General features: G+C 37.7%; 1 protein-coding gene across 1 annotated transcript; it reads right to left on the bottom strand.

Annotated features, from left to right (window-relative positions):
• Nucleotides 1-1,775: 1,775 nt before the first annotated feature.
• On the bottom strand, nt 1,776-16,952 carry LOC120629727 (ionotropic receptor 93a). Its single transcript, XM_039898730.1, has 19 exons — nt 16,859-16,952; nt 15,899-16,051; nt 15,218-15,463; nt 14,232-14,396; nt 13,324-13,541; nt 12,724-12,891; nt 12,229-12,384; nt 11,754-11,858; nt 11,006-11,112; nt 10,590-10,650; nt 9,387-9,489; nt 8,901-9,007; nt 7,037-7,199; nt 5,963-6,180; nt 4,908-5,001; nt 3,769-3,888; nt 3,181-3,259; nt 2,785-2,945; nt 1,776-1,873 (listed from the first exon to the last, which is right to left on the bottom strand). Exons 1-19 carry the CDS (start codon nt 16,950-16,952, stop codon nt 1,776-1,778), a joined length of 2,616 nt encoding a protein of 871 aa, XP_039754664.1.
• Between the last annotated feature and the right edge of the window lie 301 nt (nt 16,953-17,253).

Below are 17,253 nucleotides of genomic sequence, written 5' to 3'. Positions count from 1 at the left end.
CATGCCCTGCTTATAGAGGTGGTTTCTTACTAACATCAGGTGGTGTATCTACTGGCTCCAACAATTATTAAGGTGCTATAAATAAAGATTTTTTTTTATAACTCTATTCTTAAAGAAGTTTTAGGCTATTCAATGGCGGGTCGGCGTATACTATGTAAAATAGTAGATGAAAGATTTTTTGCGAAAACCTCACTTATAAAGTTCTATGCAGATGAAAAGTTGAGTAGAAACGTAATTACATTAACGTTATTAAGGGTTAGTTAGGTACAAAGTCAGAGTCAAATATTTCATTATTCAATAACACTTTTGACGCGTTCATTAGGTACTTACATAAAAAATGTATACATAGTAGATTATGGCGAATACAGTAGTTAATAAATTGTCCGTGAATTATTTTTGTTATCACCATCTCAAAAGCAACCTGGTCAGAGCAATTTGATAGTAAGCCGCTTGTCTCATTCTTAATTTCAATAATATACATGAGTGTTTCCTGATTATTAAATACTAAAGAATGAATAAATAATTCATGAATTCATTTGGTATACAATGGTGAGTAAGTATAACATAAATTAACTACTAAGTGCATTTGAAATTTATGTCAGCGGTACGTACACAGTTGCATGCAAATGAAATTTTATTACCTACGCAGCTAGATTTGTTTAATGTGAAAATTACAATCAATTTGTCCGTACACCATCAATCATCATTACCTATTCTCAAATAAGTGCGTAATGCTGAGCAAAAAATATCTGTTGCGCCAACGAAACAGGCGATTTTTTGAAATATTACTTACTACTGAACAAGATGTACTAAATATAGAGATCCTTTTGCAAATGCAGGACAAGTCTGAAACTGAAGCTAAGTTTTAGCAAATCATTTTCTGTTCATGCTATTTACTAACTTTTCGAACAAGTTGTTAACTAGTCATCTTCATACGAGACTCATTATTCAGTTGGCATATATTGTACCTAAGGGGGATAATAAGTGGCCAATGGTTGGAACAGTTAGGAACATGGCAGCAGGTGGATTACAAATTATTTAATTTTGAATTTGTTAAATTCTCTAGGCCCTTTTCTTTAGGAACTTTATAGTGTCTCTCAAAAATTACAAAGTTTGTATCAAAAAGTTTTTATATAGAAAAGTCCTATCGTAATATTAAGGATTACATGAATAATAAAAAAGCTTGGGTATGAATTGCTTTTTTTTTAATATTAATTTGACTGTGAGATGGTGATAGCAAAAAAAAACCCCGGCTAAGTTTGTTGTGGACTCTTCTCTTCAGAGCGCGCTTGGAACCCCTAGCATTACTTTTAAGTTAACGAATATGTACGGACACTTCATAAGTGCCTATGATAGGTCTACAATAAAAAAACAATCGAATTGTCTATTTAATATTTAACATCACACTAAGATTTTAAGGAGCCCAGTAAAGGACATAATAGAGCGGGCGAGATCTACGACGCGGGGGGTCGTGATTTATCGTACACATAAGCAGATTAGAGTGTGGGGGAAAGTTATTGTGTCGTACTTACTTGACGAAATTGTGGGGCACCACTAGTTTTTAATGTTACTTTTTATTTTGAAAAAAAAAATTTGATCATTATTCCAAAAAATCTATTGTATCGACTTTGATGCTATTTCGCGGATGGGACAAAGTCTTCTGCGATATCTAGATATCACCTAAGATAGTCTGGATAAGTTTAAGGTTTTTTAGCCATCAGATGGTTTACTGAAGTTTATTTTCGCCAAAGGTTTAAAAAAATTAAAACGCTCATTTAATCCATATATGGTTTAATAACTATTTGCTCGACAATTTTCTTGCGTCTGTTGAAAATCCATTCTAACAGCAAAACAGTCATTGCGGTGAAAACTCCTGAAAAAATTATAAGTTAAATCTGTTTTATCTCAGAAATACGTTCAGCATCGCTGGAGATTAGGGAACATAATCCTTTATTGCTGAGATTGTACAAGGATAACAAGATCAAAGAGAATATAAACACAATGCTAAAGCAAAATCTTCTAATTAATCAATTTGCCACTGAGGTTTGCCACAAAGAGGATACTAACTTAATTTGTTTCCTCCAAAGAGGTTTACCAATTAGCCATTAAGACTAACATAATTATATTTACTATATAAAATAAGAGCAATTTGTTATAGAAAATAAACAGTTGTAGTTATGTTATCTTCTTAAATTTATTTTGTTTTCGGTTGCTGTTTTTGGGTTCCAAACATTCGGTCAAAGAGGATATAAATATTTCAATTCCGATAAATTCAGGTTAGATCGAATTTAAGCAATGTAGATAATTGTTGATTAACGGGTTTGTGCAAAACACCTCTAATAATCTTAGCTAATCTTACTAGAAGCATATTTATTCATTTATGTACAGTTTGTTGAAAACTTTTTTGTTTTATTCCACTACAAATTTGACTGCAGTGTGAACTGGTAGCAGGCTCACCAGTTAGGGGTATGGCAGTTATTTTAAACCTATACCTCTAATCTTTCGAGGTGCAACCTGCAGGAACGCGAAATCGCTTTGGAGCACGTCTTGATCGGTAACTTAGCCAAGGCCGAAATTCACCAGGCAAACGTTAGCGATACAAAAAACCAATAGTTCTGAAGATGGCTGAGAACTTTTTATTTTCTTCTAATTATAGATTTAAAAAAGTTTAGCGTTTTAGTTTGTGTCGTTATTAGTTAGTTTAGTTTTATTTTAGTCATCACGTGGTATCACCGTCAAGGGCTAGAATGACAACCAATGAAAAGGGGAAAAAAAGAGTCATACCTAAGAAGAGTACAAAGAAGGAGCCCTGCATGTCACTGAGGTTAACTGTGTGATTATTGACCTCCTGTGCCACGGCTGAGGTCTTCCAACACCGGTCACGCTTTGGTAAATAAGCGCTCAACCACTTTGTGATGAGCCCCGCTTTGTGCATGCGATTTATTCTGGAAAAAATCATCACTGAGTAAGAATCATCCAGAAGTCCGACAAATCGTGAAGCTAAAAGGGACATATAGCTTTCATACACTATCACAACACTGTACAATGTCTAGACAGTGTCGGCATTTATATTTTCATCACTAGACAGTCAGGAAAATATCTATTTCTGAATTATCACTGCACCTGGGATGTCGCCAAAACTACTAAATACTAATACTTATACTATTTACTAACACTTACTCCTTATTTATTACTTTGAGGTAAGGACTTCCAGCAGGCACGATCATTGCCACTTGTTCATCCATAAACTCCTCTGTGCCTACAGGTAAAATATAAATGTTATTAAAATAAGAATTAAACATTCCATTTGCTTATTCCTAATTATTGACACTTACTAGGAGCAGTCACAAGATAATTCTTTGGACTTCCTAAGTGCAAAGCCTTAATTGACGTACACTAAGAGCTAAGTTACAAATGTATTCTTGACACATACTAAAAGCAAAGTCACAAGTGTATTCTTGACACATTCTAAAAGCAAACTCACAAGTGTATTCTTTGACTTACTATGAGCAAAATCTTAAGTGACACATTCTAAGAGCAAAGTCACAAGTGTATTCTTGACACTTACTAAAAGCAAAGTCACAAGTGTATTCTTCGACTTACTATGAGCAAAATCTTAAGTGTATACCTAAAACTTAATAAGAGTATTCTTTGGCATACTACGACCAATAAGTCAAGTGTATTTTTGACAAATAATTAGAGCAAAGTCGCAAGTATATTCTTGATACAGAATAAAACCAAAGTCACGAGTACATTCTTGGGGCTTACTTAAAGCAAAGTCACAAGTATCACTCTTCAAAGTTTCTGCTCTCATGAGGTATCGCAGACGCAGCTTCCAGTCGATCAGTGCATGCCGGTTCTTGCGGACTCGGTTGAGGATGGTAGAACCTGTCACAACCGCGGTGAAAGGTGTCATTGATGTGAACCTTTTAACGGGCATTCATAGCAACATATATTTACATTAACTCCTTTTGAGCTTGAACCTAAGTTCATAAGTTTAAAGTATGTGTTAACAACACGTTTAATACATTGTGGTTACTTTACGATTGATGATTTTTTTTAACGACAAGACGAAAAAGTCAGCAGGCCGCTCAGCTCTCATCACTCTCAAGGTAGATAAATTCTAAAGATTTAATTTTAAATTATTTTTAAAAAGAGGAATTGGCTGATTTTTATACTGGCTTCTTCAGAACCAGTGCACTATAGTAGAATCGCTATAAAAAGACTGATTTGAAGTTTCAAAAGTTTTTATAAACTACTCCAAATTTAACTTTTTGAACTTAGCTATTTTTTGTAAGCGTTCGTATGTTTTGTGCTGTGTTCTGAAGAGCATAGTTTCCGGTGCAATTACAGGCTCATGAGGCTTAAAACCAACGCCTCAGGTTGATAGACACAGGGCGGCACTTTGTAGGACATGGCCTGTGAAGTGTTGTTGTGTTTACAGGCCATCTTCTTAGCCCATCAAACCTATTTTCCTATTAGTAGGGCTATTTTCAATGGAGCGAGTATTTTGTTGTTATTTGCTTGGGCTTTTTTCCTTTCTAGCGGCCCACTACAGAGCACAGTGAGAAGGGGTAAGGCCGTAGTCCACCAGGCTGTCCCAGTGTGGATTGGAGGACTCCAAACGCCTTTGAGAACATTATGTATGTATTGCATAATGTTCTCAAAGGTGTGTGGACATAATCCACGATGTTTTCCTTCAGCGTTGAAGCAAGTGTTATTTTAATTACTTAAAAACGTACATAACTTAGAAAAGTTGGGGGTGCGAGCTGAGATTCGAACTCGGCCCCCCGAAAGTGAAGTCCAGCTCCGACCCAATGCGCTATCACCGCTTCCTGCCCGACTGTAACACTTGTAAAACTTTTCTTGTTACAAGTTGTAACGCGGGAATAAAATGCAATTCTCACTGGAGCTGGCCGCCATGTTGCCGTCCACGCCGCCCGTAGCAGATGTGATCTCAGCTCCCTTTAGTAATGACACGTATTTCGGTTCATCCGAATCCTATACAATATAAATTATTTTATATTTTTTATAGGGTTTTACCTACACTCGGGAGGAATATAAAGTTTATAAAAATAGAAATATATAAAAAATTGGGAATTTACAGGATTTGTACCTGCGACTCTCTGGGAAACGCAGCCTGAGCGCTTTACGACTGACATACGTCTAGTAACGCTTGGACCGTTTTTCATTAAAAATAACTCTCCTGAGTAATTCACCTATAAAACAAAACTAAAAAAATCTAAAGCGGTTTATCCATTCGGGAAATACGATGCTACAGACAAGCACGCACACACAGACACGTGAAACTTATTACATTCCGTTGTTTTTGGGTCGAGGGTTAACAAATAAACAGTCTAAGATTGTAGCGACCCTACCCAACATTGCGGATATCCATGTATCTGCAATGTTGGGTTATCCGCAAATTATCCACTGACCCTACCGACATAGGCTAAGCTATTAACGTTCCAGTACGATGTCGCGTAGAAACCGACAAGGGGTATGGGTTTAATATAACTGCCATACCCCTAACAGGTTAGCCCGTTACCATCTTAAACTGCATCATCATTTACTAGCAGGTGAGATTGCATTCAAGGACTAACTTGTAGTGAAATAAAAAAAAACGTGTCTTTTTAGATATGTACACGCGTTAGAAGTTATAATTTTTTTTGGCGTAACAAGATTATCTTTCACATTATTCTACGTTTGTAGGGAAAACAACTAGTACAAACAAGTTTCACTCATCATTAAAATTGAATCACCGGAATGAGCCACAAACTTCGACAATTGAAAGTGTACACTGTCGAACCATTTTTTGAAAAACTAAAATGTTGACCATAGCTAACTTTAGGGTGTCGGATTTTTGTGACGGTGTGCGCGCGCGCCTTAAAAATTTACTCTCATCATTTTTCCCTACGCGCCGAAAGAAGTATAACTTCAAAAAATTAACTGACTTAAATACCTTTAACTGCGTTTCCAGGAAAGACCCTTGTTTGATAGACCACGTGTAAGTCTTACTCTCCAACAACTCCGACACAGTGGTGATCGGGATCTCGAACTTGGGGAACGTTAGGAACGCTACCAGGTTTCCGGAGTACGTGGTGACCACTATTAGCACCACGATCCACCACGTTCCTACCACTAGACGACCACTGTCGGCACGGGGAAGGTACATGCCACCTGTTATTGAAATAAATTCTATATTGGATAGATCATCATCATCATCAAAGCTCTACAGCCCTGGGTGGGCCTTGGCTTGGTCAAGCATATTTCCCCATTTGAGGCGGTCAGAAGCTGCTTCTTTCCAGCTCCGAACTCCCAGAACCCTCATATCCCTCTCAACTCCATCACTCCACCGACCCCTAGGTCGTCCTCGGCTTCTACGCCCCTCCAAAGTGCCCTCCATCAACCTCTTTGGCGCTCTCGTGCCTTCCATGCGTTGCACATGCCCTGCCCATTGCATTCTTAACAGTTTGATAGTTTTGACGACATTCGGTTCATATTGGATAGAAGCAGGCGTTAATTTGCGGAAATCCATGATATATTATGAAAATTAAGCTTAATTTGCTATACTCCGCAAAAAGCAGCAGAATCTGTATGGTTTTATTTATAATTTCTTCAATCCTTATACTCCACACCAAACAGATATTCGGCAATGTACCCTCTACGCACGTTTCGCTCCGAAACCGGAGCATCCTCAGGAAATGTTGCCTTTACAATCATTAATTGCTAAGTTACTTTCGGTTGTGGTTTCGGAGCGCGCGCGGAGGGTACAATGTACATTGTCAATTTTGGTCAATATGTAAAACGATGTTGGAAACGAGCAACAAGGGCTTCGTCCCGGTAGAATCTGCCTTCTAAACCGGTGGTGGAGTCACTACAAACAGACATACTTGACGTTTCAAAAGTTCTTATATTAGGCCTACTTGAAATAAACAAATTTTGAACTTTGAATTTTGAACGCACTGCATTCAATTATGGCTGAATGAGGATTCTGTATGTTCTCCATTCAATAGAGAAGCGTGGTAAGGGCTACCTTGTTGCAGTAGAGCTCCATAGATGTACCACAAGCAGTTATGTATGGTGGACAAGCCTCCTTCTCGCTGGATCTCCTTCGCCTCGTAGTAAGGGCTCAAGCGATGCACGACATACAACATGGGTCCCATTAGCACTACTGCGAATCCAAGACAGAGCCAGGTCTGCAAATTTCAATTTGGGTAACATACCACGTACAAGAAATAAACAAGCGTAAGTGTATAATAGAGAGAGTGTATATTAGAAGCAAAAATAAACTCGTTGTGCAGTTTACTAGGCTACACAAAATTGCAAATTAATTCAAGGGCAATTGTATAGTATTTTATAACAAATTACCAAATGAAATCTTTGAGATGTCTCTCAATAAGTTCAAAGTTTATATAAAACGTAAGCTTACAGAAAAATCCTATTATAATATTAAGAATTATTTAAACGATAAAAAAGCTTGGGTGTGAATTGCTCTAGCTTCATAGCTTAATTTAAATTTACTGGAAGATGGTGATAACAAAAAAATAAATTTACCCGGCTAAGTTTGTTGTGGGCTCTTCTTAGACCAGGGCGCGTTTGGAACCCTCGTAGCTTTAGATTTAAGTTGGCGAACGAAGTTATCACCATCCCGTTTCAATTATGTAAACAAATATGTATGAACGCTTCATAAGTGCCTGTGATAGGCCTACATGAATAAAGAAATTTTGAATTTGAATTTGAGTACTATTGAACGGTGCTAGCAAAGTGGTAAAAATATAAACTCCATTGCGAGCTAGATCCCCGTCTCGCACGACCAGCGACGCTGGTTCTGAGTCCAAGGCAGTGGATTCGATCCCACATCCCACAACTGGAAATGTTTCTGTGATGAAAATTAATGTTTTTCAGTATCTGGGTGTTTATCTGTATTTTATAAGTATTTATGTATAGTATTCATAAAAATATTCATGAGTCATCTTAGTAGCCATAACAAAAGCTACGCTTACTTTGGGGCTTGATGACGATGTGTGTACTGTCGAAGTATGCACTTGCTTAAAGGACAACATCGAGAAAAAACTGTTCTCAACAATGTTCTCTAAAGTGTGTGAAGTCTACCAATCTGCGCTTGGCCGGCGTGATGGACTACGTCTAATCCCTTTTTATTACGACACCAGTGCCTCATAGTGGGCAGACAATGATTTGATAATGATTACGATGATGATAAAAGGTACTCTACATGCCGGTCACTCGAGCACCATGGAATGTCTACGCTCCGAATCCCTCTTTCCCATGATAGAGGTATTTGCGTCATAGTGAGACAGATTACAGATGATTTTTGCTAAGCAAAGTGTTGCCGGACCCTCTAACTGAATCCCCGTGCACTCCAAATCCCTTTTTTTTATGATAGAGGTACGTGCCTTACAGTTGGAGATTAATAGTTCATAGATGATTTTGGCTAAGCAACGTTGATGGAAATGGGTAACTGGTTTTTACCCTTTCCCCATGCCTCAGAGAGCTTATATTGCTGATAACTCGAGCTGAATGCCGGAACACTCAGAATCCCTCTTTCCTATGATAGAGATATTTGCTTTGGTTTTCACTAAGCAACGTTGATGGAAATTGTTTTTTTCCCTTTTCCGGTGTCTCACAATAACCTGGTCCCCACTATTACCACTACCAGGTCAAAACAATCTTTAACTATGAGTTGCAGTGCGTACCTAAGCTCCGAACCGGCAATGGAGCAGATCGGAGAGCTTATGCTCTAAATCTCCCTCTCCTTGCCAGAAACTCTCTCTAGTATCCATTATGACATGAGAAGCTATTGATAAAAAATAACATCCTATTACAAAACTGTGTAGAAACTTAGATTACTCGTCTTAATAGGTAAAATAAGAACTCACGTCAGTAGTAAAAGGAAGAAGAAATAGAAGTGCTCTACTCATCTCCCTCGGGCGTGCTATGATGAAGGAGTATGACTGTGTGCTGACTGGTATTGTGTAGTTTATTCCTGGTGGAGAAAAATTAAAATTATTATGGCCAAATAGACAATATATAATACCTAAAAAGCAACCCCAAGAGCCATTTTCTTTAGTTCACTTCAATTCACTTGTAGCTTCTTCTGTGGCTTGCGTAGATTTCAAGGACAAATAGTATTCTTGTTCGTCATATAAGAATTAGAGGATCAATAATCTTAGAGCAATGCCTAATTTATATACCCACTGAGCTTATCCAATTTATGTTAAGTATATTATTTTGCGAAACTACTCTTTGTCATTTGAAACAGTGCTATATAAATAATCTGACTATTTACTTTAGTATAGATCATAATAATGATTCGGATGGCGGAATACTCAGGCGGAATCTTAAAACTACTTTTATTAATTTACCTGGAGTTTGTTCAGTGAGAACTGTAAAAACTGCCACAGCCAAAGCAGCTTGTCCTCTTGAGATAGCTGTCATAGTCAGCATAGAAATTGTGCTGCTGGTCATCTATTTCGCCAAAACAACAAAAATGCCGATATATGCATTAGCAAATGTACTCGGTGAAAGCTGGGAGAAATCTCTATTCTAGGAATAAGCTTTTCCTAATTTTTATAATTATAATATTTCTTGTTTAAAAATGTATATTGTACAAGAACAAAAAAATTAAAATAAATAAATGCTCTTTTTTATAGTAATGCTTGGCTGAAGTATGATCAACCTGACCTGTCGTAAAAGCTCACTTAAAAAACCAGACAGTGAACAGGTCCTGCAACGTCCTGTACCCATACCCATCAGTCTGAGGCATAGGTCGCCAGAATCCGGCATTGTACACATTTCCACGTTGACTTTGATTTAAGCTTCCTGGGATCTTTTGGAATAAGAGCAAAAAGGCAAATAAGAGCAAAATTGACAGACTGAGCAGATGGCCCATCTAATTAAATAAATAAATATACTACGACAATACACACATCGCCATCTAGCCCCAAAGTAAGCGTAGCTTGTGTTTATAGGGACTAAGATGCCTTATCAATATTTTTATGAATTATATACATAAATGCTTAAAAAATACATATAAACACTGAAAAACATTCATGCTCGTCACACAAACATTTTCCAGTAGTGGGAATCGAACCCACGGCCTTGGGCTCAGAAAGCAGGGTCGCTGCAAACTGCGCCAATCGGCCGTCAAATTGTAAGGGGAAAGCCATCATCTATTAACAGAGCAACTCTTCACAGGTTCTGCAACATGCCGCCCTGTGTCCATCAATTTCAGACGTATATAATAAGCCTTGAGTGCCTGTAATAATACAGTCAACTATCCCCCTAAGACCGGAACACAGCATTGCAACAATGCTGCTTGGCGGCAGAAATAAACATGGCGATGGTACTTCCCCGGATGAGCTCTGTCACAAAAAGCTCTACTACTACTTCCTTATCTACGCTTCACATCGTTAGATCATTGTCAAACTTTAGTCTCTTTCCATAAAATTTAAAAGCATTAATGGAGAATAATATCATTCCTTTAATCCCATATTCTTGCAATGGTGTGAGAAACCCTCGAAAGGTAAAACTGGAGGAAGCACAAAAGTGATAAAACTAATACGCACATCTCTCGCCGTTTCGTTTGAACTGTTATTCCTGATGTTATCAGGTAGAACGATTCGAATTCTGAAATAAAAAACGATGACATCTTTTAAATGTCCAATAAACACAATGAATGTTAGGTTAGTCGAAAAATGTGTGCGTGTGGCATCGTATGGACTATGGTTCACCTTTAATAGGATTTCATAGTAACTACAGAAATATTATTATTAAAATCAATTTTGCATAACAAGAGCTAGAGCTAAAAACTAACGATTGACCAATTAATTCAGAACGAATAATATTCTTGAATTTTTGGCGGCCGTTACATCCCAATTACTGTCTTGCCAAATTACATTACTGAGAGTTTTTGAATGGAAACCTCGATACTTCAGGAATAGGTGCGATGATGAGTTGTTAGATAATGATCTAAAGGACTTACGTGAAATTTTTATTCTTGGCTAATTGATTCACTATGTCAAATAATAAGCCACTGTAATTTGTGATTGAACCAGTTTCATTGTGCTCCAGAATCGTCCACGGGGGATTCTAAAAATAGAGAACCTACGTATTAGTCAGGAGCAGGCTTTGCAGAAGTCCAAAATAAACAATATGCTATAATATTAAGATAAAAAAATATATTTCTTATTACTTTTAATATATATAGAATTCAAATTAAATAAGAATTTCTATACGCTTGTCGTTTTCAGTTAAATCCTTCTGTCAAATCTGCTATAAGTTATCTAGTGCGCCCGCTTGGAAGCTTCTTTATGTTTTGGAACCAACAAGCTGGTGCTAAAACGTTTTGTTCGTTCTATGGCTCAGTCCTAGATGCGCCATAATAAAATAGATTAGTCGTGACCTCATGGCTGACGGCCGTAACCAACTGCAAGCTTTACTTATCAAGGCACGCAGGCGGTACGATCTTGAGCCTTTACTTATCAACGCTCGCGAGGAGCTACGATATTGAGCCTTTTTGAAGGACTCCTGGATATTTACGCGGGTGCATTTACAAACGATGTCGATCCAACGGGTCGGTACTCTTCCTCTGCTTCTCTTTCTCTCAGGCCTTTTCCTTGCCCCGTGGCCAAATATGAGCTTTCACTAATTATACCTAAATGAAATTCCGATTCCTAGTCAAGAAGTAGCATTAATATTATTATATTATCATATTCTTTCGTAATACTTACGTGATACGTAATAATAGGTAGCTCTTTCCCACGAAAACCATGTTCAATGTGAGGAAAGAGAACATCTTCAAATTTGAATCCATCAATGGGACGCCATACACCCACCTACAATCATAGCAATTTTGTAGCGCTAAATTCAAAACTTTTATAAAGATAAAGGGGTGGACCGAGATTATTTACCTAAATCTAAAGAAAGCGGCACTTAATATGAAGGCTTTTCGATTGTTGACCGCCAAACTTCAATTTAAATTAGATGGCACCCGATGGTGACGATAAACCCCCCCACTCTAGCATCTTGTAATCCCAATGTCCATAATCTTAAGTTTTGTGCCCCTCTCAATGAAACTTTTAAAAGATATGGAGCTATTTAAACCTTTTGAAAGAACCTAACTTCACTGAAAATATTTGTTTGTTACCCAAAAGATTGAACTTATTGTCTTCTACTTTCTAAATTCTTAAACATACCAATACTTACATGTAACAGTTCCGTATGTGTGGTTGTTTTGTTTTCCATTTTCCCTTTTGACACCTGATGTAGACTTCGTCCCCTATACGTGGCACCCCAGGTATCACCTGCTTTAACTTGCCAGGAGGTACAGTTTCCGCATTTGCTTTTAAGTGATATGAATTGCTGCGGAGAAGATTATCGTATTTTAACGTATATTGTCAACTAGACTTTTGTTCCTTAGTGCCTGAAGTCTTTGAGTGCCAGTGCCATAACATATGGATCCGAAACATAGTCACTAACTATAGGCCACATAAGATGGCTGATTAGCTTGATACATTGACACACGCAGCATAAGACCGTGGAGGGTAGAATACTTATACCTAAAAGACCGATGACCAGAATTGGGCGTGTAACAGTCGAATTTACGATGATGGTGATGATGAAAGTATTAGACAAACTTAGACAAACTCCACAAGTTTCAATGTAAAATTATATATTTAGAAACTGACCGTATAAAATTACCTGCATATGCTTCAATAAGGTATCTTTACGCTGCAATTTCGTCGGTCGTATAGCTTCCCACTCCTCATCGGATACCTGGGCAGCCACGTCGAACTCTTCTTGTACTGCTGAGTCCAATGCCGAAATAAATGCGTCCATCAATTCTTTAGTGTAGCACAGAATTCCATTCTAAAATATATATTTTTTATTGCATTTATGAAATTTCCGTTTAAGATTGAAGATTACCTAAGAGTAAGGAAACACCATAGCTTAAATTATTTTATTTTATTTATGTAAGAGATTAACCAAGTGTTCAATTGGGAATAGGGGTAGAAGATTAATCAAAACACCTCCTACCTTTACCTCTAATGACCTTAAAGTTTACCATAAAATGGAGAAAATGGGAAAGGTTTGTGAGCTAGCAATATTCCGCGGGTGTGAAGTGTAATGTTCTCGGGACGATTTTACTGTTTTTTGACAGCATGCAATAATGGCTGAATGAGGGTTCTCATCGTTCTTAATTATGTGCTCCTAAATACTAATTTGGTTGATAATCCTAATACAAAAGTATAACTTGCTAGACCAACGAGGCAGTTAGATGAAGAATTAAATAAGAACAACCTTACACTCCTCCCCATCATCTGTAGCATTGAACACATAGGCAAAGTTCTCGCCCTCGTGCAGGTCACTGATAAAGTGAAACATATTCCTAAAGCGGCTGTTTGTGTCTGATATCACGTAGAGCCACTGTGCCTGGGTGTGTGACATGAGCAACCCTCGAGCCGTCTCCATGATCGTGCTCAGCACATCTGTTGTCACTATTGCGACGAAGTTTTCTCCTGGAACATAACATCGTAATGCTTGGTCAAATGGCTTTAACCACTGGTGAAGCAATTCGGCCAAGATTATCACCATCATATTATCAAAGAATGACTTCCACGTCTGGGCATGAGTATTTTATAAAGAGTTGCTAATTCTTGTTTTGGTGCCACTTGCTTGATGCAAGCACAAAATACCTAGCAATTTATTTCATGATGTCTGTCCATCAAGTCAACGGTAGACTACTACTACGCTATGTTTACCGATGCCATTCCAGCACCTTGAACCCTTGCTTACATCGGTTCACCGAGCTTTGTGTCGCTCGAATCGCCACTTTAACATAGTTTCTCGTTATCTTTCGTTTTCTTTCTACAAATTCTACAAATTTTTTCTTAAATTTTGAAGAAATAATAAACCGAGCATAGTTGTATCCAAAGCCCAGCTAACTTGTTGGTTTTGAAGTTATAAATTAGCTCAAATCTACAGGCAATGTATATCGCGCAAAGAATAGTTTTTGCGCAATTTTATTTATTTGTATTATAATTATTTTAATGATAGAGATGGCAAAAGAAAAAATAAACAAAATGTGACAAAAGAATGAGAAAAACAAAAGAAGGTTCCATTAATAAGATGGAACAAGTAGACAATATTTCATATTCTGTTTTTGAAGAAACATGTTTGTATTATATGTTCTTGCTCCAGGTACAAACCAATATATTTAACAGGTAGTTTGGACAACACTCGGTAGACCTCCTTGCGCCTCAAATACTCGTTGACCTCGTGCCTCATCTTAAAGACTGTCACCGACAACAACACAGCGTCGTCGTCTATCTGAGATGTCAGGGACTTCACCACGCGTGAAACCATGTCACGATCTGAAATGTTTTATTGTTATATATGTGAAAGAATCAAACTTTTTTTCCTATCCCTCTAGGAAAACAGTGGGGACAGAGTGAAACTGATTAGTTTGATCTGTCCCCTCGTCGGGATGGATGGCAATTTATACTATTATTTGTCCCCACGAGGGGCAGAGCAGGGGGACAGATAGGAATAATCCAATTTTTGAAAAAAAAAACTATAACGTATGTTTGTGTGACTATCTGTCAAACACAAAAAAAATTGAGTTCAACATCGATATAAATTCTTACTTACAATAAAAAGATTCAAAATAAATAATGTACACAATTTCAATTCGTCGTACAATTTTATTGTGGCCGGTTTCACTTATCCCTACAAAGATATCGTCCCTGCACGGCTAGCCAAAAATTACGTCCTACTAATATAGGGGATATATATTAGTAGGATGTAATTTTTGGCTAAAGATAAAATTAACGTGTCGTTGCACAATGTTGCCCTGCTACTACTACTACTTCTACTACTACTAATACTACTACTACTTCTACAAGTACTACTACTACTACTAATACTAATACTACTTCTACTACTACTACTACTACTACTACGGTGAGTATTGTTTACATTATAAAATATACGTAATGTTGCTTGTCATAAAGCTTTAATTCTGTCACACTACTACCGTTGTACTAGTCGTTGGTTGTGACATAAAATCACTACAACGAAATGTACTTTAACCATTAGCATCATTTAACTTTGATGTTTCGAAAACGACTCTCAACTTCTTTTCAAGGCTTTAAATTAGGTGCTAAAGCCAACTTGACTTCAGATTTCCACTCACTCAAAGTATCATCATGTAGAATTATCGCGGATTTCCAATGAAAGGCTCTCCGAGTCCTGAAATCTAGGAAGAGCTGTGGCAACTCCTGCCCTACGTCCGCGAAGGTCACAGTAATGGCAGAGTCTGATGGGAGCCGGGGGCAGTCGACTTCTGTTAGCGCGAATAGCAAGAGCTCTTCCTCCTCTGTCCTTGAGAATAATGACCAGGTGTCTTCACATGAGGCAACGCTGAAGACAGCTAAGAAACCTTAAAAGAAGGGTGTTGGGAATAATATCAATTGACACAGTGGGCAGCTACCCCGCTTTCTGATTCCAACAAGGCTTTGGGCTCGAGTCCCGCATCTGTAAAATGTTTCTGATGATTATGAATGGTTTTCAGTGTCTAGGTAGGTCTTTGAGTTCACTTTCGGGGGGCCTAGTTTTAATCCCAGCACGCACCTCCAACTTTTCTAAGTTAAGCTAATGCGTTAGCAATTAAAATATCACTTGCGGAGAAGGAAAACATCCTGCATGCCTGAGAGTTCTCCAAAATGTTCTCAAAGATGTGTGCAGTTCACCAACTGGCCAAGCGTGGTGGACTACGGCCTAACGCCTTCTCATTGAGGGAGGAGACCCGTGCCCTGCAGTGGGCCGGTAGTGGATGGATATAATGATGATGATGATGATGTAGAAGTCATAATACCTTTCTTAAGACTAATTGCTGTCCAAGAGAAATAATGTACGTTAACTCCGCCGTGCTTAAGCGCAACCCGCGTCAACTCCTTGATGTAGTCCTTCAGCTCATCCAGCACGGACTGGTATTCCTCACCAAGAAACTGCTGATCTAGCACCACAGCTGTGACAAGAAATCAAGATATCCCGACACTCGTAATAAAAACATACAGGCATATATAATAATTTCAGCATCAATAGTATGAGAACTGTAGCTTAGTTGGTAAAGCGCCGCGTTTACCAGAAAGTCGAAGTTTCTAAAATTTTTGTATGCATTTTAAATTTATTAAAAAAATCATACATTAACTTTTCACCAATAGTTATCACCTAAGAGTTGGTGAAACGTTTTTTTGTGAAAACGGGCATTAGTTGTATTGTGACAAAACACTGAATAAACCCTGATCCTCAAGAAATTCGATTCATTTTCACTAAACCTAGAAATCACCTAAATCAAATGCATAACGATTTAGGCGATGCCCGTAGAAAAAAAAACTGTTATTGTGATGTCTAACGACGTTAGGCACCATCTTTAGTTGCGACCCGATTTGACGGGTCGTAAACTGACACTTGACACATGAAAAAAATAAATAAATTCAGTTTTTTTAATAACCCTAAATCCATACAAAAAATGAAAGATATGATAATACTAACGCAAAATACCACACCTTTTAACAAGAACCATAGACCAGATAGGTCATATTAGTTACGTATTGAAAATCGATTAATGAAAGGTAAATGTATGCCTAGGAATCTTCTTTGATTCGTTAGTGAAAACGGGCACCAGTGGCGTAACTACCTAATGTTTGTAAATAGTGAGTAGTAAGTACCGTTCCGTCCGTACAATTAAAAGTTAAAAAGTATATCGAGTTAGCTATATAAAACATTTTCGAACATTGTAATAAAGAATTTTAATTTTAATCAAAACCCTTACCAATAGAAGCATTCGCCGTTATCAGGGACGGAAAATCCTCTGCGCCCCCGTAGCCGAACAAACCTAACACAAGCAGAAAAGTCCGTAAACGCATTTTCCCGACCATAACCCTGCAACCTCTGAACACTTTGTATGAAGTTCTAATCATAATGCGGGTAAAAAACCTAATATTTCTCATCAGAATCAGTTATTTTATTTATCGTTTAATTACAAGTATCGGAACGGCTCAGGTGGGTTACGTTAACATTTCATGTAGGCTCGCGTGAGGGGAAGGTGAGCTTTCCCCACAGAGCGTAGTTTTTAAAGAAACTTACACGGGGTGTGTTCAAATGTTTTGGTGTGTTCAAATGTTTTGGGGTTAACTTTAATGATTTTGCCGTGTGCTATTACTACCA

Source organism: Pararge aegeria, chromosome 15 (assembly GCF_905163445.1).
Source record: "Pararge aegeria chromosome 15, ilParAegt1.1, whole genome shotgun sequence".
Classification (NCBI taxonomy): domain Eukaryota; kingdom Metazoa; phylum Arthropoda; class Insecta; order Lepidoptera; family Nymphalidae; genus Pararge; species Pararge aegeria.
The sequence above is the reverse complement of the archived record's forward strand: the minus strand, read 5'-3'. Positions and strand labels throughout refer to the sequence as shown.